The sequence below is a fragment of the Juglans microcarpa x Juglans regia genome, chromosome 3D (assembly GCF_004785595.1).
Source record: "Juglans microcarpa x Juglans regia isolate MS1-56 chromosome 3D, Jm3101_v1.0, whole genome shotgun sequence".
Lineage (NCBI taxonomy): Eukaryota > Viridiplantae > Streptophyta > Magnoliopsida > Fagales > Juglandaceae > Juglans > Juglans microcarpa x Juglans regia.
This window is the reverse complement of record NC_054598.1, coordinates 4,747,005-4,767,793: the sequence shown is the minus strand read 5'-3', so window position 1 is coordinate 4,767,793 and position 20,789 is coordinate 4,747,005. Positions and strand designations below refer to the sequence as shown.

Here is a 20,789-nt window from a genome sequence, read left to right as displayed (position 1 = left end):
AGGCAGCATCTATGTTTAAAGGGGCAATTTCATTGATGCCCAACATTTTCTTTTTCATCATGTCTGTAAAGAGTCATCTTGAAGACAACGGAATTATGTACAACATTATCTGCATCAGAACCAGAGGCCGTCGCATAGGGGCACTAAGTTTAGAACATCTATTGATAAATTCTGAACATTCCAACTATAATGTTTAAGCTAGAATACATTGGGGCTGTAAAACATGTATAAATCCCTCAATTCTCTTGCAGTGTTACACTGATACCCCCTAGCTGATGCATACATCTAGACCAACCTAAATTACACCAGTTGCAAGGCTTCTTCACGTTTTATGTCAAACACCTTGATAAGAACATCCTCAACTACCTGGTTAAAATCCAAAAGGAGACAAAGTTTATATTACTTCTATACCCAATAGCATTCAAAATCCAGCACGGTAATGGAAGTTGACCTAGCTCAAAAGAAAATTTTTATTCATAATCCCCACACACCACAACATACTTTTTTTATTTTTTTCTCTTACCAATGTGTGGTATATGGATGATGAGTAGAAGAATTCAATTAGTTTAAGAAGAATAAAATCCGAAAACAATTTAAAACAAAAAAAAAAAAATTGTAGCGTGTGGTGTGTGGGGATGATGAGTAGCAAAGCTCAGCTCAAAAATGGCTTTCCAGGATTATTTTGCCTCCAAGAAAATTACCTTATCTGGAGTTGAGGCACCAGATGTTACACCCAGTGTTATGGGACCCTTCGGTAGCCAGTTTTCTTTTTCAACCAACTCGCCATGCTATCAGAAATTCACAGTAAAACAATTCAAAGACAGTTACTAAAATGAAAATGAAATCAGAGGAAAGGCAGACAACAAAAGACTTGGAATCTAAAAACCAGTTGAAAAAATGGAACTCTATGCATCCATGCTTACATTGAGCTTATATGCTATTTTATTTCCAGGACCTATTCTCTGTTCACTGTCAACCCAATATGAGGGGATTCCACGGGCCTCTGCAATCTCTTGTAGGTGTGAGGTATTGCTTGAGTTCCACCCACCAACCACCAACATAAGATCTAGCTTTTCGTCCACCAGCTTATACATCGCATCTTGACGCTCCTGCAAATGAAACAAACTACTAAATTAGCTGCCTAAAAGATCAGAAAGCCTCAAAGCAACTTTGCTTTGGCTGCTCTGCAAGTTGGCCACACATGAGCAGTTGAGCGGTCAGGTGGTGTGCTGCTAATAGGGGTTATAAGAAAGAGAAAGTCTACTATGCCGCCCCACTATGACCGCTCAATTTGACCGCAGGTCAAAATTTTTTTTTTTTTTTTTTTACTTAGTGGTTAAGGAAGTGATTTTAAATGTATTGGTGTATTTTTTTTATTTTTAAAAATATTTAAATGTATTAAAAAAATGTGAAAAGAGAAAGAAAAAAAAAAAAAAAAAAACCAAAACCACTGGGTGGCACGCCCAGCGGTAAGAGTGGGGCGGCATAGTAGCCCCACTCTATAAGAAATATCTTCTCTTCCTATAATAGTACAGCTAACAAGGAGGATAGAGAGAAGATGAAGATTATGTAAAGAAAGACCTCATACTCTATTCAGCAGAATATAGACATATATTTCCTGGAGAACTGACCAAGCAAAACCATAGGATTCGGGAAAAGAAAATTACTTGAGTAGCATCACAAATGGTATTGAAGCTTATGAAGTGCTCATTAACGTTTTCCACTCCATACTTGCGCATCATTGTCCTTTCTACTAACTTCCCTGTGAAATTGGAAGTTTTTTTTGGGAGATAAGTGGAAATTTTGGACAAATATCACAAGTAGCAGCTTCTTGAGAAAATAAGAATTGAATTAGCATAACTAAAAAACTAACCAATCTCTTCTGTTTCTCCCTTAAGCATTGTTGTCTGATTTGCAATGCCAACTTTTACCAAGTCATTATCTGGATCAAAGCCCTTTGAGACTGCATTTTTAAATTTCTGCAGGCAAGACAATGATAATCACTAAAAATCTGCATTACGCCAAAAATACCAGACATTACAGCTCAAATTAGCAAAAAGATCTGTACTTGTAGAAATTCCTCTTTGGTTGAGCTAGATCCATTAAGTTCACCCCCAAGAACGTAGTCACATACATACATTGCCTGCATTCTCAAAAGTCCATATGAAAAAATATATTCCTTGTACAAAAGTGCCAAAAGAAAGAAGCTATTAGCTGCATCTAGGATATACCTCTGCCATACTCTTGACAATAATATACTTCCCTGCAAAAGATGCAGTTGCTACAGTTTCCTCATGAGCATATTTTCCATGAATGATTGAGGTGTAATCACCTTTCTTATGCTTCTCAACAGTATTCCAGACCTACAAACAAATTTATAAAGATATAACTTGAATTATTAAAAAAGATGATGAATTTAAAAAGAAAATATGCACCCATGAAACAAGAGGCTAATATCTGCAAAAGATACCTTAGACACCCATGGACAAGTTGTGTCCACAATTTGTACATTTTTGTCACTCAAAGTCAACATCTCTTCCACTGCAGCTCCAAAAGCAGGCAAAATGACAACATCACCCTTGTCAACAACATCAAACTGCTTCTCCCCTTCCTCAATGGGAATATTCTGCACCTCCATCTCCTCTAACCGCTGCAATAAATATAAAGACCACATTAGTGAAGGTTATGAGAAATAAATATAGAATTGATACCGTATAAAAGGATGAGGAACTTCTCAACACGGTACATGGTACACGGTATCCAAACTCAAAAAAACCAACCAGTTGCACAATTACACGAGAAAAACGATAAAGTACAAATCAAAAAGTAAGACAGATTAGGCTTGCAGCTGGTGGTTTCCAGACATCAATGTGATTTTTTAAAAGTACTTTTAAAGAAGGACTCTTGTGCCAAAAACTCTTTTAGTGCATAATATGTAAGCCCATAACTGATGCAATTGGTCATATACGAAACAACCATTTTTCTAAGAAGAATTAAATCATAATTTCTACTCCTATCTTCGCCGGAATCCAACACCAGCAAACACTCAAAGCAACACGAAACAAATTTAGCAAGTTCCTTTAAATTCAAATGACCATGAAGATTGGTTATAAAGTTTAGTGACCTTATTAACAGTTGGGTTATGAATAATATCATTAGTAATCCAAATCCTCTCATCTGGAAACTGTTTCCTCGCTTCATAAGCAATTTGGACAGCCCGCTCAACGCCCCAGCAAAAACCGTAAGCTTCCGCCAGCTTCACGGTAACATTTCCCCATTTATACTCATTTCCATTTTCCTTCAAAGTCTTTATGATGTCACCTGAAATTTTCAATACAGAATTAGCACACAAACCACAACCCCAATCAAAGCACCAAAACGTAAGAAAATAATGTACAGCCACATTTCTCATTGGAAGGAATTGAAAAATGGACTATAATAAGGGTAAATTTCCGAAAAGCTCATGCTAATGTTAGCGCAAGTTGCTAGATATTAAATTCAGAATACGTTCGAGCCAATAGTGATTTGCATATATAATTGTAACCTGGACCTTACATGAACCAAGCTCCGCTTGTTGTAAAGTCGCTCTAATGATAATCTTAAAATCATTTTGCATTATTATCCAAAAAAAAAAAAACAATTTTGCAAAAATTCAAACGCATAATAAGCTCTTCCGAGCGATTTGATTAAAAAAACTCACTGGTGTACTCGCGGTTCATGAGCTCCAGTGTCTCCTCCTTGCGACCGAAGCCTTTCCGATTATAATTATCGCTCCTCGTCAAGTTCTTCCTGAAAACCTTCGCATCGAAATCGGAGTCGACCGCCACCGAAGACGAAGGAGATGAAGAATCGCCGGCACATCGGACGGAAAGAGGCTTCCGGAAACGGAGAGCTCCGGCTCCTGAGAGGATCTCGGGAAAGAAGAGGTCCTTACGAGTAGGAATTCGGCAGAGTTGAAGAGAGATCGCCATGGCACCGACTGAGAGAGAGAGAGAGAGAGAGAGAGAGAGAGGGGGGCAGGCGCACGACCACGAGTGATTGCTGAGACCAGAGTACTGTTGGCTTTATCCGCAGGCAGGCACCCACCTCGTGTTTCTTGTTTTATTTTTGTTTGAAATTCTCGTGATTCGTGGATCACATTTTGTCCTTAATTTCTTTCTTAAAATTACTTAAAACTCGTGAAATAAAATAGGACCATAGATTCCCCTTTTTTCTTTTCAATCCAAATTATATGGAATATCAAATACATGTAGACATAAATCTCTGCATATTTAATATTTATCACATATCATTTTTAAATATAATAATTTCTGTACAAATACTTATTTCTATGTTTATCTTGATTTAAATCACATCATCAAGTTTAGACACAAGTTTCAAGAGAATCTCAATTCATAAAAGAAAAAAAAAACATGTCTTAATTTAAATAACTTTCTAATTCAATAGTTGATATATAAAATCATTTAAAATAATTATATCAACTGTGTAACTATGAATTATAAGATTAATGATCTTGTATTCAAGTTTCCAAAAAGAAGGGGAAAGAAAAAATAAAGTTCACTGAGTATGGTAGGATAAAGGAAAGAACAAGATGACAAATGTTTAGAGGATAGTTGTCTATGTCACAAACTAGAAGGAATAGTGCCGAGAACTCTGTAACTCATGTGTCAGTTTATAAATTTATTTTTATGTGTTTTATTTATGACTTTAATATTTCTCTAAACAGATCAATTTGGATTGAGAGGGCCCTCAACCCATCTCATCTCATCATTATAATTTTTATAAATTCTCGCACAAAATATAATAAACAATTCAATTTTTTCAAATTTTAAAACAATAATAATATTAAAAAATAATATTCTAATAATATTTTATTCAACTCTCAAGTTTCATCTCGACTCACTAACTAAACCTAAGCTAAGTAGTCTGATGACAACTATAAAAATACATTACAGCAACTCCCAATAATGAAAATAGTCTCCCAAGTAGGATGAATAAATGTCCAAAGAATAATGCTAGTTAACATAATCTTTTTGCCTCCTCAAAGTTATTATTGGTGTATTTGATTTTTTTTTTTTTTAATGGTTAAAAATGTTACTACTAGTGCATTTGTGTATTTTTTTTTAATATTAAAAAATAAAAATAAAAATAAAAAACGCACGAAAAACCAATTTGAACTAGTGGTAATTTTGAGGGAGCAAAATGATAGAGGTATCCAAAAGCAAATCCCAACATAGCAAAATACTCCAAAGAGGATGGATTCCATGCTGTCTCAAAGGTCCCTAGACAAAATTCTATTGAATCTTGAGCTCGGAAAGGCACTGCTTGATTTCATTAGAGCTTTCTCCCATAGCAACATCTTCAAGCCAAACAAAACTGGGAAGATACAAAAGTGCATAGAATCTTGAATGAGTCCCAATAGTCTCCAATAATCTAAAGTTTTCATTTTTGAGGTCATAAGAATATATATTGTCATCAATAAAACATATGATCTCCTCGATTTTCCTGTACTTGATGATCTTGAAACCGTGAGCTGATCATAAGCTTTCCATTGGGTTCTCTAAAGCAAACACCTTTGTCCATGACTCGGTGACACCATACTCCTTCATCACCCACACTTCAATATCTGGATTTCCATCGCCGAGGCCAGAGATATTGGATACACATAGATTATCTGTCAATACTCCTAGACCCAACCACGCATGATACTTTTCATTATCCAAGGGAGGACGAGGTAGCTCCAAATTAGACCGGAACTCCTCACTTTCAAAATCAAAGGAGCAGATTCGTCATTGAGTTCGGGGCTATTTCGAGTGAAAATCAAATTGAATTCTCCATTGAAAAAAGTGCCATCTAGTGTTATACAAAAATAACATTTCTGTGGGACTTCTTGCAATGTTTCTCCAGGTGACAGCCCCAACTCCAAGCGTACAGATCTCTGCTGCCCATATGGTTTCTGACCGATATTCTCTTCTGGATTGAATTTTAAGCACCTTATATAGGCATGTCTCTGAATCATAACATCCCTAATTTCGTTACCATTACATCATCGTCTCTAGATGAATGCTCGATCAATAAACAGTCTGGACGCAGTCCAGCCGCTAGGGCAGTGACCTATCTCGAGAGATGCAAGCTGGCAAATATAGGGTCTGAAAGCAAATCCCGCCATTCCTTACATACGCCCCTGCATTGGACCAGAGTCTTCAAGGGAATTCTGCAGAAAATATCTACAAGGACATCGCCTGGCACTTCTTCTAGACTAGTATTCTCCCTAGTATCCATTGCTGCAACTTGAATGAAGAATTTCTATGGAAAGTCCTCGTTCTGTGTTCCACATCAAAACCTTCCTGCAGATGTCGATTTGAGGGCTTGCACGATCTAGGGATATCAATCTTTCACGCTCTGTTTGGTTGCATGCTACTATAAAACAGGGGTGAAAACTGATGGATCGGTTTTAGTTTCGATGCCAAACTGACGCTGCACCGACGTCGTTGGGCGATACTTAGAACTGGTCGATTGGGGGAGAGAAAACTGATAGCCTCGATCTTGACTTGCATCGGTGCAGTTCTTCGTTCTGCCGTTGACGTCGCTGTGAAGGAGGAGGGAAGCCGCATCGTCTGCCAGGAGTGTGGGAAGAAGAGTTGCAGAGGAGTACTGAGGAAGAAGAAGACAAGAAAGAAGAAGAAGAATAATGGGGTGTTTGTTAATCCCATTTTGAAACGGCATAGTTTGGCTTAAGCCAAATGGCAACGTTTCATTATTATTATTATGTTTTTCTATTCCAAACCTTAAAATGACGTCGTTTTTGTATAGGTATTAAAAAAAAATCCATTATTGGTCGGTTCAGCGATTTATCCTTGGTTCGAACTGGCGTCGAACCCCTTGACGTCGATTTTGATAAAATACCACCGCTCGCCGACCAGTTCCCTACTCCGACAGTCGGCCTGAGTCGACGCCAACCGATTTTGCCAACTTTTGTACAACCCTATTATAAAACAACAGCTGATAAACACGATAACATTAAAGGAGTTGTAATTCATAAAGAGAGGTATTGTAAGTATAATTGTAGCTATTCTTGATTTGTTTTGTTTATGGATTGACATTTTCCTCTCTTAAAAGCAATACACATCTTTTTCAATCTTTTTGAGCAAATCAGCAAAATAAAGGGATTGATTTGGATGAGGAAGATGATCAGAATGAGATAGGGGGGAGTATTTTCTAGTAGGGGTGTAGAATTGGGCCAAATTTTTTTTTGGTCCGGTTTAAAACCTAGAATCCGGGTGTATCCGAGCGGTTGAGAGAAACCCGAATCTAGTTTTATGATCCAGTTATCCGTAATCGGGTCCCTTTTTTTAAAAAAAAAAATCTTGCTTCCAATTAGTTATGATGTGAAGAGTAGTAGTATTCCTTGTATTAGTCTAATTAGTTATGATGTGTTATTATTTATTTTGTTATTTGTAAATTAATATTTTGCATTATGATATAACAACAATATTATTTATTTTGTATTTTTATTTATTTTGTTATTTATTTTATTTAAAAAAACTTTTAAAAAGTGTTTAAATTATTTGTTTTAAAAGATATGGACAATTTAAATATGATATCATAATTTTTTTTTAAAAAGTGCTATAAAAATATTTTTTTAAGTTTTTTTAAACAAAAGTCCGGATATTTAGATTTATAGTCAAAAAAAAAAAATCTGGATATTCAGATTGAATCTAGTTATCCACATGGATTATTTCTAGATTATCCGCTCAATTTTTAGAATTCAGATTCGATTATAGTCGGATATCCAGATTCGGATGCGGTTGTACATTCCTATTTTTCGGTTTAAATTTCTAAAATGGAAAGAAGTACGAAGACTTCTACGCGCAAATTACCGCCGTGAAAGGGGTCTATCGCCTTATGAATTCCAAATTCGAGTTTAGAGTTTAGGTTTTACGTTTTGTGAATTCCTAATTGCTAGTGATTCTGTAGAAAACTTGTTCTATTATTACTTATCGTTCTAATAAATTGGACCATGGGCCGGCCTACTATTTATGAATTGAACTGCATTAGAAACCATATAGGGCCAAGCGTCCGAGAATTAAGTTCGGCTGGATTTAGGGTTTTTCTTTCTGGTTTTGTCAGAAGAACAAGAAGAAGAGTAATAATCAAACCCGAAAATTCATAAACGATTCAGAATCCGAACGGAACACAGAAGATGAGTAGCGTTCCTCCCTCCACTGCTTTGGCTTACCTCGATCCTCAGTACTGGTACTAATAATTTATTCCAGACTTTTCTCTTTCTGTTTCCTTATTCTCGCCTATCTTTCTTCGCTAATTGCCTCGTCTTCATGCTGTCCTTGTTGTTTCAGGAACGATCGTTTTTCTAACGAGGAACATTACGAGTGGTTCAAAGACTACTCTCATTTTCGCCACCTCATTCAAGCTCATCTTAAACCCGATTCTACTGTACTCCCTTTCTCTCTCTGTGGATATATATAAATAAATATGTGACATTGTGTATATTTATTTATATATGTATAATTTTGATTTGCTCGGTATTTTATGTGTTGAACTTACCAACCAAATTCCGTTCTTGATTATCTAAAACCACCCATATAGTTGTTTGAGCTTTAATTTGGGCAAGTGATGGTGGAATGTGGGTCCTAACTTTTTTTTATTGGAAAACATTTTTATTGGAAAGTCCTACCTTTCATATATGGGACCTGTTGGACTTGAATCTGTCTTAATCTAGTTTAATTGGCCACTTAACATGGTGATGTAACTCGTTAAAGATAAGAAAGTTTTATGATAAAGGTATTGGAGCTGGGTTGTGGGAACTCACAGTTGTGTGAAGAGTTATACAAAGATGGGATTACGGAGACAACATGCATCGATCTATCAGCTGTTGCAGTGGAGAAGATGCAGAGGCGATTAGCATTGAAGGGATATAAAGGTGTGGGGATAGATATACCTGAAAGTAACTGCATTCAGTATCTGCTTATATGCTTATATAAGGACTTGTTTCTCTTGTATGTGCTCGAGTGTTTAAGCTGGTAACATTCATAGTGATATGATTTTCTCAAAAATAGAAGGAAACTCTTTAGGGGGTAGCTCTGATCCAAGTAAGCCGTCAGTGACTAAAATTTACCATCCTTGCCTGAGTATTTAAGATAGTTAGCTTTAGTACTTTGGCACACGTCTTTCAAATGATTAATGGTAAACTGTATACTGTGATTCACATATATTTAAAAACATATGAGGAGATGGGAGCTCTATGCCATGGAATGCCAGATTTGGAGATGGATTCTTCCTTTGTCTGGATTTTTTTGTCAATACTGCTGACGAATTTCTCATAGTCCTGTTTTACCTATAAAAAATAAATAAATTTCTTGTAGTCCTGTTTGTCACTGGCGTTGAATTGTGTTTGGCATTATTATCACTTATCAAAGAAAGTTGTTTGTCAAGTTGAAAGATGTGCATTCTGAAAATATATACTTCTAGGATGTCTATAATGGAAAAGGAAAAGGTCTTTCCCCCAACTATCTTTTAACCTAGTTGTAGAAGTGAACTTATGCTGCTAAACAGATATAATTTAACCACAGTATTTTTCATTTTTCCTTTGCCCTCTCTTTTGTCACTTCAATCGTCAGAAATAAAGGTTCTACAAGCTGACATGCTAGACATGCCCTTTAGCGATGGGTGTTTTGATGTGATCATTGAGAAAGGAACCATGGTAAACACGCAATCTGTGATTGTTTTCCTTTAGGCCTTGTTTTTTTTTTTTTTTTTTGGGATTTCCATGTGATACTATAAACTCTTGTAATTGTTATTTTTCCACTACCTAGTCTTTGACTTTTAATGAGTGGACCGTTTATTGTTATTCTTAATTTTGAAGGATGTATTGTTTGTGGATAGTAGAGACCCATGGAATCCGCCACCAGCAACAGTTACGAAGGTCATGGCAACGCTCAAAGGTGTTCATAGGGTTTTGAAACCAGATGGGATTTTTATCTCAATTTCTTTCGGCCAGGTGTTATGATCAGACTTAGAGTTTCTATTTCCCTCCTCATTATATTTGCCATTACTCTGATTTCTCACATGACAATCATATCTCTTACAGCCACATTTCAGGCGACCTTTGTTTGATGCTCCAGAGTTTAACTGGTCTGTTGAGTGGAGTACTTTTGGTGATGGATTTCACTATTTTTTCTATGTCTTGAAGAAGGTTGGTCCAGATAAAGCCGGAGGCTTAATTGTTTTGTACACTTGTTGAGGCTATCTTTTTTGCCATGGTATAATGTATTATACGACTGATGGAGTTGGAGCATTTCACTGTTTTCTACATAACTTTTGACAATAAATCCATTTTTTCTCAGGTCATTCGAAAACATTTGTCAGTAAGGCATGCATAGAATCACTTTAAAATTCACAGATCTTTCGGATATATATATTGTCATTTCGGATGATGACCAATGCGTTCATCTTTTGTCCTGATTCTATTCTGGCGATTAATATCTGCCCTTATGTTTTCACCAGTTTTTTTCATTTTATTACAAGTACAAAAGAGGAAGAAGCTTTTGTGGTGCATAATGATGCATTTACATGTTTCAGGGAAAGAGATCATTGGATGGAAAAGGATCTGGTGAGAGCTTCGAGATGCCATCAATTTGTCTACTTCAAGAAGAGTTGGAAAGCGAAGATTATATATTTCGGACCAACATTGATGAGATGAATAATTAGAATTTATTTGTCAATTTCCCTAATGTAATCTTGATGCTTGATTTGCCTGCACTCCAAGCATAGTTGATAGTTCAGTTACCATTATTTAACATTCAGATCTGAATTTCTGACTGATATTGATATGAATGCAAGAGATGAATTTGTCAATATCAACCGGAGACCAAGATTTTGTTCCTCCATTTTGGTTAAATGAATTAGGTTGCCTGTAGCGATTTAGCCACCAGCCATCTTTGTACTTTAGAAGTGATCTCTCTGAACTGACTGCTTGCCAGAACTGTAGTGTCATTTAAAATGATCTGCAGGGCTTTAGCTCAAGCAGCCTCAGAACTCAAATGTAGAATATGATTTATTCCTCCATTTGGGAAATAAAAATCATCAAAGAGGTTCAGTATTTGTCTAAATCATATTATTAGGCTAATTAGGGAAGGATATGAGAAAAACCCTTGAAAATTCTCAGACTACGGTTATCTTTTGTAGTCATAAAAGAATTTCAAGATTAAGGTGCGGTTTAAATAGTAAGATGAGAAGAGATGGTTTTAGATGAAAGTTGAATAAAATATTATTAGAATATTAGTTATTTAATATTATTATTATTTTGAAATTTGAAAATTTTGAATTGCTTATTATATTTTATGTGATAATTTAAAAAAATTGTAATGATGAGATGAGACATTTTCGCTATAATGGGACCTATTTGTGGGTGGTCATTTGGGATTATTTATCAATAAAAACTGGTAAAAGTTGAACGCTAGAAGAAGGGCTTGAACCTTCGACCTTGTGGTTAACAGCCACACGCTCTAACCAACTGAGCTACTCCAGCTGTGTTGTGGCAGGAAATCAATGTTTGTTTAATAATTCTATTATTTAATATCGAGATCCATTTTATTATTTTTGTTTAAAGCTGCGTTTGGATGTTGAACTGAGTTAAATTGAAATGATAAAATATTATTAGAATATTATTTTTTAATATTATTATTATTTTAAAATTTAAAAAAATTAAATTATTTATTATATTTTGTGTTAGAATTTAAAAAAGTTATAATGATGAGTTTAGATGAATTAAAATGATTTTAAGTTTCAAAGAAGCCTAAAGCTTGCAAATTTAAATTAACGAAAACGATAACAGAGCCTGACTGCATATACTTGAGCGTAATACAATCATTAACCAAAAAATAAAAACTCGATAAATTTTCCATGCCATTTTTCATGTTCTTCTTTGATAATTTCACAATACTCGAGATAATTAGATTCAAAAATAAAAAATGATCGCAGATAAGACTGCCACGTCTAAGTATTGAGGAGAGGTACATAAGACTATAAGTTATAACATCTTAGAAATTATCAATGTTTTAAAGTTTTTTTTAAATAAAAACCGACAACTCAAAATGTCGGATTATAATAAAGATACATTGTGTCAATTTTAGTAGTTTTGAAGTAAAGAATCTAATGGTCTAATAGCAAATAGTCCGATTGTCTAAATGAAAGTTCTAGGTTGGAACTCTCCGCCCTCTTATCAAAAAATAAAAAATAAAATCGGTAGTTTTGAATCTAAAATATAAAATCTCTTATAATTTAGAAATGCATGTGTATTTATCTTAACATTATCATATCGCTCTATAATTTAATTAATTAAACATTAATGATTGATTTAAGCATTACTTTTTTATTTTTTTTAGCATTACTAAATACTGTTACGTTGACAAGAAGGGATTGACTGATAGTGGTGTAGTTAAGATGTTCTATTCTCATTTTTGAGGTTATCGTCCGCCTCTAATTAAGCATCATTGAAAGTTGAAACTATGTACTCTTCCGTAGCCCATATATTTTTGTATGATTCGTGTTATTGCAAAAGATCTTTGTCAGTGATCTTCAAGTTTACTTTTTAAATGTCATGGTGACGCATTATTTGCAATATTATATCAAATATATAACACATTAACTCATATATCTAATTACTTTTGGTATTAATCTAATCATGCACTCAATAAATATTAGACTAACAGTATATGTAATTACAATTTTATGAATAATATTTATTTTATTAATTTTGTTTAAATTTAAATGTCAAATTTCAAATGTTATAATATCAATAATTGACACGTTAAAAATTAAGTTTTTTTTTTACGCTTTTCTTAAATATAGTTAACATTTGTTTAAGGTGCGATTAAGATATTGAGATAAGATAAATAATTTTAAATGAAAATTGAAAGTTGAATAAAATATTATTTAAATACTATTTTTTAATATTATTATTATTTTGAGATTTGAAAAAATTGAATTATTTATTATATTTTATATGTAAATTTGTGAAAATTATAATGATAAAATGAGACGAAATGAGATGGAATACTTTCACTATTCAAACAATTTCTAAATATTATTCACCATTGGATCAAACTTAGTTACCACGAGCCCATATAATCCTATAATTTGATTTAGAAAAAAAAAACTATAAATATAAAAGGAAAGATAGCTAAATAATTATTTATTCCATTAATGTAAAGTATTTATCTTCATTGCCTATACAGCTATTATCCAGGTCATTTGAGATTATAGAGACAGGACAATTATAAGCCTTTAATGTTTAAATCGCACTTTGTCAGTTATTAGCAAGTATTAATATTGGCTCTTTATTAAGGCTTAATCATCAAGCTTGCATCATAGCCATTAGATTGCTCTTGCCAACGAAGCAATATTATTGTTCATTTTTAATAGACGTGTAAGGGAGGAATATACGTGGCACCAATTTTTTTTTTCATTACCTTTGCCACATGTTACCTTCCTATTGGACAGATACAAACGAACAATGGTCACATTATTTCCCACGACTTGATCACATAGGTGGGATGTGATTAAAAAAAAAAAAAAAAAAACACAACTTATGTCGTTCAATCTTATAAGTATCATAACTCATTTGGATATTGAGATAAGTTGAATTATTTGTTAATAATAGTAAATTAAGATGATAAAATGAGTTTTGTGAGACCTATCTAAAATAAATTTATATGTGTTTATATATTAAGATAAATTTAGATATATTTATGAGAAGTTTAAAAATATTATAGGTCTCACGTATAAAGAGACGTTAAGTTGAAAAAAATTATAGGTCTCATATTTAAATATATTTTTAATTGAGATGAGTTTAAGAATTTGAAAATTGGGTATTTTGATATCAGATTCAATTTAAAATTAAACTGAACTGAGATGAGTTCAGTCCATATTCTATACGGGACCTTAATGTGAGACATTAGATATATCTTATAATAAAAAATGATCTTTACAATTAATATCTTATCTGAAGGTATCTCAACTTCTAAAATATTTCAGTAAATTTTTAAAAATTTATTGGGAGACAAACAAATTTCACTGTTGAGTTGTCATAGTTATTCAGTTCCTCACATCAAACCACTGTACATCCACTCGACATTTCTAACGTAGGACCCAAAATCCAACTTTTTATGTATTTTTTGAGTACATGAAATCTATATCTTTTTAAGAAAAACTGAATATGGATGGCTTTGAAGGCAAAAGACCCAACTAATTTTATTATCCTCAGGATAACAAATTGCTTAACAGTTTTTTTTTTTTTCCCCCTAAAGCAATTTGATGCTTAACAGTCATATAATACGTGTGAGGATTCGACATTTCTTGTATATTTTTTTAAAGAAAAATAAGGTCACCACTCACCGGCAAAAATACGACGCCGTTTGTAACAGAACTTCCGTTAATTTCCACGGAAGGCATAGGACCTCGCTTTATTAACTCTCTCTCTCTCTCTCCGTCTGAGACAAGCAATTCCTGGTGTTCCACTCGTATATGCTTTCCCCTCAGGGCCGGAAGCCTTTTTTCTTTCCATTCTCATCGCCGGCATACTTGTCGGTATACTCATCGGATATTGCCGGAATACCCCGATTTTACTCGGCTCCGGTCATCGGATCCGATTGAATATTCGAATCTCCGCCACAATTGGCCTATGCATATGCCCATCTACTCATTCATTGTAATTTTATTGTACATATAATATTGTTGTCAGTAAGTATCTATTCTCCATGGAGGATTGTGCGAGCGACGAGGAGTATTATTACTCCGATCGGGACTCGCTCGACGGTCTTGAGAACGAGGAGTCTGAGTTCCAGTGTGCCCCTACCAAGGGTCCCACGACTAAGGTATCCGACTTTTATTTTTAACTTTCGCTTTTGAAATTCTGGGGGTGGAATTATCTTTGATTTCGGAGGGCTCTTTTGTTTTGTAAAGAGAGATTTTTTTATGGGAGTTTTGGTTCGTTTTGAACGGCTGCGTGTTTCTTTTCCAGTTTTTTGGTGTATGGGGACTTTGGGATTGCTGATTTTCGGGCTCTGGTGACAATATTAATCGTGAATCTGGGTTATACTTCTGACGTTCGGTTTTTTATTTTTTGGTGGAACGGAGCGCCCCCAGTGGGGCTGTTTGTTTTAAGGATAAGAGCTTTTGATTTGCTCTAGTTATATTGCAACAAAGGTTTCATTTTTTGGGGTATTGGCATTTGGGAATTTGATCAGTGTTGAGCTCAAAGTAGCCGACTTTGTGGAATGTATCGCTTCAAATAGTTGCTGCATAATTTTGTTGTTTTTGTTTTTTGGTATCCGGGATGCTTTTTTTTTTTTTTTTTTTTTTTTTTTTTTTTTTTTTTTTCAGGTTTTGCCGGTAGTTGCATGTAAAGCTATTGAAACCTTTTTTCTTTTTCGAGACTTCCAATATGGAGATTCAAAATTATTTGAAGTGGCAAACGCAAAAATTTTATTTGTTTTTTAGGTTTATCGCACTATCGTAAGGTTATCTTGTCCCTGTGCTGAGTCCTCTTTCTGCCCAGGACTCTATTTCATATTTACCGCGTTTAGCTTAACCGTTGCATTTTTCGCAGGTAATTACAAAAGAATCTCTTTTGGCTGCGCAGGTAAAAAATAATCCTTTTTCCACTATTTTCTCAGGACTTTCTCATTAAAGATTTTATAATATTGATATTTTACGTTGGGACATAATGATGTAGAGGGAGGATTTGCGTAGAGTTATGGACTTGCTATCCCTGAGGGAGCATCATGCCAGGACTTTACTTATTCATTACCGCTGGGATGTTGAACGGTTGTTTGCAGTGCTTGTAGAGAAAGGGAAGGCTTGCTTGTTTGCCGAAGCGGGTGTTACAGTGGTTGAGCATCAAGATCTCGATTCACCACTGTATTCCACAATAACATGTGATATCTGCATGGATGATGTAGCTAGTGATGAGGCAACAAAAGTGGACTGTGGCCATTGTTTTTGCAACAACTGTAAGCACTCTGGCTTTTGTTTCCATATCTTCTGCTTCAGTGCAGTTTGCTTTGAAAGCTATATAATCTTTGTTATACGTCCCGAGTTATCTCATAGATTTTTACACTATGTTTAGGAGTTTGGAGGGAGTGGTAAGGGGAGGACCGAGGATTAGAGAGGAGAATAACTCTCATTTTGTTTGGATGTTTTTAGTGAATAATAGGAGGGTGGAGGTAATGGGTATCCCTCCCTTACTTGATTGTAGCCTAGGGTGGAAAGGAGAGGAAGAGTTTACATATCAGGTAGATTTACAATTGGGGAAGATAAATGATGAGTATTTTTTTAGACATTGCTGAAATTTAATAAATTATTATGTGTATACAGGTGTCTTTCGAACAATTACATAATCACGATATCCTCCCCTTCTAATTCCCCCAATTTTCACGAGTTTTTGTTAGTTGTTGTCCTCCAGTTTTTTTTTTTTTTTTTTCCTTTGTTCAATATCTTGCTGGAATTATCTGGATCATAATCTTTCATGGTGATGTTTCATTTTTAGGTTGGACGGAACACTTTATAGTGAAGATAAATGATGGTCAAAGTAGGCGCATTAGGTGCATGGCACACAAATGCAATTCTATATGTGATGAAGCAGTTGTAAGGAATTTAGTCAGTAAAAGGTATCCTGATATGGCAGAGAAGTTTGATAGATTTCTTCTTGAGTCATATATTGAAGATAATAAGAGGGTTAAATGGTGCCCAAGTGCTCCACATTGCGGGAACGCAATACGCATTGAGGATGATGAATTCTGCGAGGTAGAATGTTCATGTGGTTTGCAGTTTTGTTTCAGTTGCTTGTCAGAAGCACACTCGCCTTGTTCATGTCTGATGTGGGAACTTTGGGCCAAGAAGTGCCGAGATGAATCAGAAACAGTTAATTGGATAACAGCTCATACAAAGCCTTGTCCAAAGTGCCACAAACATGTGCAGAAGAATGGTGGTTGCAACCTTGTGAGCTGCATCTGTGGTCAAGCATTTTGGTGAGGGCTCATTTCTTTCTTCTCTGTAATTAGCTTTTCATTTATGACATATATGCGAAAATGAGGCCCTAATCTTATATAACCTGAAGTTATATGAACTCTCATAGTTTGAATTTGGCCCTGTTAGGTCTCAAATCAAAGTTCTGTAACACGTATGTGAAAGTTGTCTTGTAGATTTATGGGCACATAAAACTCAGAAGTAGCCCATCCCAGCCAGCACACTAGTGTTTTTTTTTCTCCTGATGCTTGGATTATGATCAGCTTGCTTATGGTGACATTAATTAGTTTATCTCTCTCTGCTGGGATTATTAACAAATAAATTTTAATTACATCTCTCGTCATAGTATCACCTTGGTTTCGACCTTAATTATTTTAGATCTGTGACATTGTGTTCTACGGGAGTCACTTCGTTGGATAGGCCGGAGTGAGGGAGCCCAGTAATGTCTATATATATGCCGGATTGGTGTCGGGATCATTGGCAAAATAGGGTAGCGATAGCGATGGAGGTCAACAATATGCTGCTACCAGCCGGCACAGCTCTTGCTTGCTGTCTGTATGTGGTAGGGTCTGGTTAACTGCCCGGCCACCTCTTTAGCTCATCTCTTGTCAACGCTAGCACTTTTTAATAAATGATGCCATTCCCAACTCGCAAAGTGAAGCTCAATCTCTATTGATTAGTTCAGCGCTAAGATGTAGAACTGGATCATATATGGGTCAAGAGATCTTCAATCTGGAATTCTCTTTTTTATATTGCAATCCTTCTTAGTGAAAAATGACTCTACAGACTATGTAGGGCTATGGGGACTCAATAAATGACATTATTCGAGACTTAGGAAATGAAACTTCCATTCAACTATAGTCGAGAGGAAACAAGGTGCTTTTTCGATTAGTGTGTTTTCAGATTAGCTTTCAGTACTTTTGAAGGAATACCGTGCATTCAAGAGGATTTAACTCATAACTCTTTCTCTAAAATGCATGATGGAACCATCGCTTCTCCCTCCTCTACGGAAAGTGATAGAGATTCAACAGAGGCCGGGGGTAGCCCCCGAACCCCCTAGCAACCCCGCCCGGTTTCCATTTCATGTTATTTTATCCCAAAATGCATTGGATTGGCTCAACGGTTTTGCTGCTGCTGTTAAAATATAGATGATTCCAACCATGTATAGCTTAAGGACACTTGGAAGTTGGGTGCTATGGTTGAATAGAATCCCTTTGCTGCTTAATGTTGGTTCGGGTTTATTTGGTCATCATTCCCTTGACCTGTCCTTTTTTTTTTTCATGGTCACTCATCTTTTGTAAATTTTTGTTGTTTTCACTTCACTTCCTTTTTCTTTAAAGTTCCTAATTAGATATCTTTCGTGGCATCACTTGGTTTCATGCATGGGTTGGTCTGATAACTCCCCCACACACATAGAAAGAAATCCAGCCACATTTGGCCTTTCTTTTGTTATTAATGTTGATGCAAAATACTTGCTTTTCTATTTTATGCAGTTGGCTTTGTGGTGGAGCTACTGGCCGAGACCATACTTGGTCAAGTATAACTGGTCATAGTTGTGGTCGCTTTAAAGTAGAACGAGAGAAAAAATCTGAACGTGCAAAGCGGGATCACGATCGATATCTGCACTATTTTAATCGCTACAGAGCTCACACAGATTCTTTCAAGCAGGAAAGTAAGTTGAAAGAGACCATACAAGAGAGGGTATCAATTACAGAAGAAAGGGATTCAAGGCTCAGAGATTTCAGCTGGGTAAATAATGGGCTCTATAGGCTTTTCAGATCCAGGCGTGTACTTTCATACTCATACCCATTTGCATTCTATATGTTTGGAGATGAGCTGTTCAATGATGAGATGACAAAAGAGGTAAATGAAATAAAACAGCATTTATTTGAGGCCCAGCAGCAGCAGCTTGAGGCAAATGTTGAGAAACTTTCTAAGTTTTTGGAGGAGCCCTTTGATCAGTTTAGTGAAGATAAAGTTATGGAGACAAGGATGCAAGTCATTAACTTGTCAGTTATTACGGACTCTCTCTGTCAGAAATTGTGAGTATCTGCATTGTTGTTGCAAAAGCTTTAACTATATGGGCCTATTTAAACTCATGCATTTATAAATCTCATGCAGGTATGATTGCATTGAAAATGATTTGTTGGGTTCTCTCGAATTTGGTAACCACAATATTGCTCCTTACAAGTCAAAGGGAATTGAGAGGGCATCAGAACTTATTGCTTGCTGGAAAGCCAATAATAGTGACAAATATCTAGCTTCTGACCATGGCACTAGTGGTAAAATGGATACCTCCTGACCTTTTTTGTTATCTGTATGATATATATTGGTAGAAGGACATGAACTGTGACACATGGAATGTGTAAACATAAGTTAGAGTAACTTCACTATCCTTGGTGGTTATGGTTATTTGCTAAAAAATCTTCTATGGTATCTTAAGCATAGCATGCCTATCATTGATGTGAGGCATTCTAATAGGTATGAGAAACTCGATATGTGACTATGGATGTATACTGATGATTTGCAATTGAAATGGATCTTCCCGTTTCAGTTAAACATTCCCTTTTTTAATCTTCCTTCAACATGTTTTTTGTTAGAAAAGTATGTTTTAACAGTGAATTTAAAAAAATTATATAAAAGGTTTATTAAGTGCAGCCAGTTTAATTTCTCGTTTTTCAATTTTTTTTGGGGTACAACTGACATGGGATTATTATTGACACGATAAAGTACCATTTTTATTTGACAAAAGATATAATCGGATGACTCAAACAAGGGAAAAAAATCACTACCAAACTTAGTACCTTTATTGGGTTAAAGGTGTCAAGAGCTTTGTGGTTCATATGTGAGAGATTGGGTTCACATGTCCAAATTTGTTGGATTCATATAGTCTCGTATGGAAATGATTGAGTATAGGGCCTTAGCTTTGAATTATAACATGATCTTGCCTCTAATAGAATAGGATATGAAAAAACCAAAAAAGGATATTTGCGATCTTGATCTTGGCATTGCATTTCATTTCGGGTGCAAATCTGGGATTTTCTTTTCTGTGTTTAGTTGTAGACAAATAGTTTATCAGATATATTTTTACCCTTGTGAGCATTGCTCAGTAGATGTTGCTTGGATGGTTAGAAGTTTCTCTGACATTGAAAATGTTTGGTGGGACAACAGAATTTGATCGACCTTCAGGCTCTGGGAGTTCCGACGAGAGTGGATGCTCTTCCAGGAAGCGTGCTAGAAAGGATGGTCTTGGAGGTGGCCTTTTTGATCTAAACTTGCCAGCCGAGGTTGTTGACAGAACTTGATCTTCAAAGTTGTAGGCTTCATATAAGTACAACATATGTACAGATCTAACATTACTCCATTATTACTTTAATGAGATTGATCATTTCTCGATGAAAACACCCAAGAACTTTACCTTTCCGCATTATCTTCTCTTTTCTTTTGTTGTGATTTTCTCGAAGAGAAATGTGGGAAATCCTTGTACCTATTGCTATCGTTCTCTCTTCGAAGATCGAAAAATGCGTACATATATATATATATATATATATATATATATATATATATCCTTTTATTTGGCTTTGGTGGGCGATAGATGTGTAAATTTTCTATCTGAATCTTGAGGAACCCCCCTTATACATCTAAGATATTTTCATATTTTTGGATGTTGGGAAGTAAAGGCTATTTTGCTGAATCTGATTGTTTCCTGCCTAGTTTAGTGCTGTATTATTCTTTCTGATACT

At 35.2% G+C, this 20,789-nt stretch overlaps 3 protein-coding genes and 1 non-coding gene across 5 annotated transcripts; 2 read left to right on the top strand and 2 right to left on the bottom strand.

Annotated features, from left to right (window-relative positions):
• Window positions 1–10: 10 nt before the first annotated feature.
• LOC121254518 (4-hydroxy-3-methylbut-2-enyl diphosphate reductase, chloroplastic) lies at window positions 11–4,109 on the bottom strand. The gene is made up of 11 exons (XM_041154588.1): window positions 3,701–4,109; window positions 3,125–3,321; window positions 2,471–2,650; window positions 2,232–2,363; window positions 2,069–2,143; window positions 1,874–1,979; window positions 1,668–1,762; window positions 924–1,109; window positions 702–788; window positions 269–366; window positions 11–198 (listed from the first exon to the last, which is right to left on the bottom strand). The coding sequence occupies exons 1-10, from the start codon at window positions 3,969–3,971 to the stop codon at window positions 301–303; spliced, it is 1,395 nt and encodes a 464-aa protein (XP_041010522.1). The 5' UTR covers window positions 3,972–4,109; the 3' UTR covers window positions 11–198; window positions 269–300.
• A 3,984-nt stretch (window positions 4,110–8,093) lies between these two features.
• LOC121254515 (EEF1A lysine methyltransferase 4) lies at window positions 8,094–10,875 on the top strand. The gene is made up of 7 exons (XM_041154580.1): window positions 8,094–8,256; window positions 8,358–8,454; window positions 8,803–8,941; window positions 9,639–9,721; window positions 9,884–10,018; window positions 10,109–10,213; window positions 10,600–10,875. The coding sequence occupies exons 1-7, from the start codon at window positions 8,204–8,206 to the stop codon at window positions 10,726–10,728; spliced, it is 741 nt and encodes a 246-aa protein (XP_041010514.1). The 5' UTR covers window positions 8,094–8,203; the 3' UTR covers window positions 10,729–10,875.
• Window positions 10,876–11,474: 599 nt separating this feature from the next.
• TRNAN-GUU lies at window positions 11,475–11,548 on the bottom strand. The gene has a single exon. It is a non-coding gene; the product is annotated as a tRNA-Asn (tRNA).
• A 2,940-nt stretch (window positions 11,549–14,488) lies between these two features.
• On the top strand, window positions 14,489–20,740 carry LOC121254513 (probable E3 ubiquitin-protein ligase ARI1). 2 transcript variants are annotated; one of them, XM_041154578.1, is made up of 7 exons: window positions 14,489–14,894; window positions 15,629–15,661; window positions 15,755–16,031; window positions 16,568–17,048; window positions 18,540–19,088; window positions 19,168–19,328; window positions 20,218–20,740. In XM_041154578.1, the coding sequence occupies exons 1-7, from the start codon at window positions 14,778–14,780 to the stop codon at window positions 20,349–20,351; spliced, it is 1,752 nt and encodes a 583-aa protein (XP_041010512.1). In that variant the 5' UTR covers window positions 14,489–14,777; the 3' UTR covers window positions 20,352–20,740. The 2 variants fall into 2 exon arrangements, with proteins under 2 accessions (XP_041010512.1, XP_041010511.1); XM_041154577.1 differs by having other exon boundaries at window positions 20,215–20,740.
• Window positions 20,741–20,789: the final 49 nt, after the last annotated feature.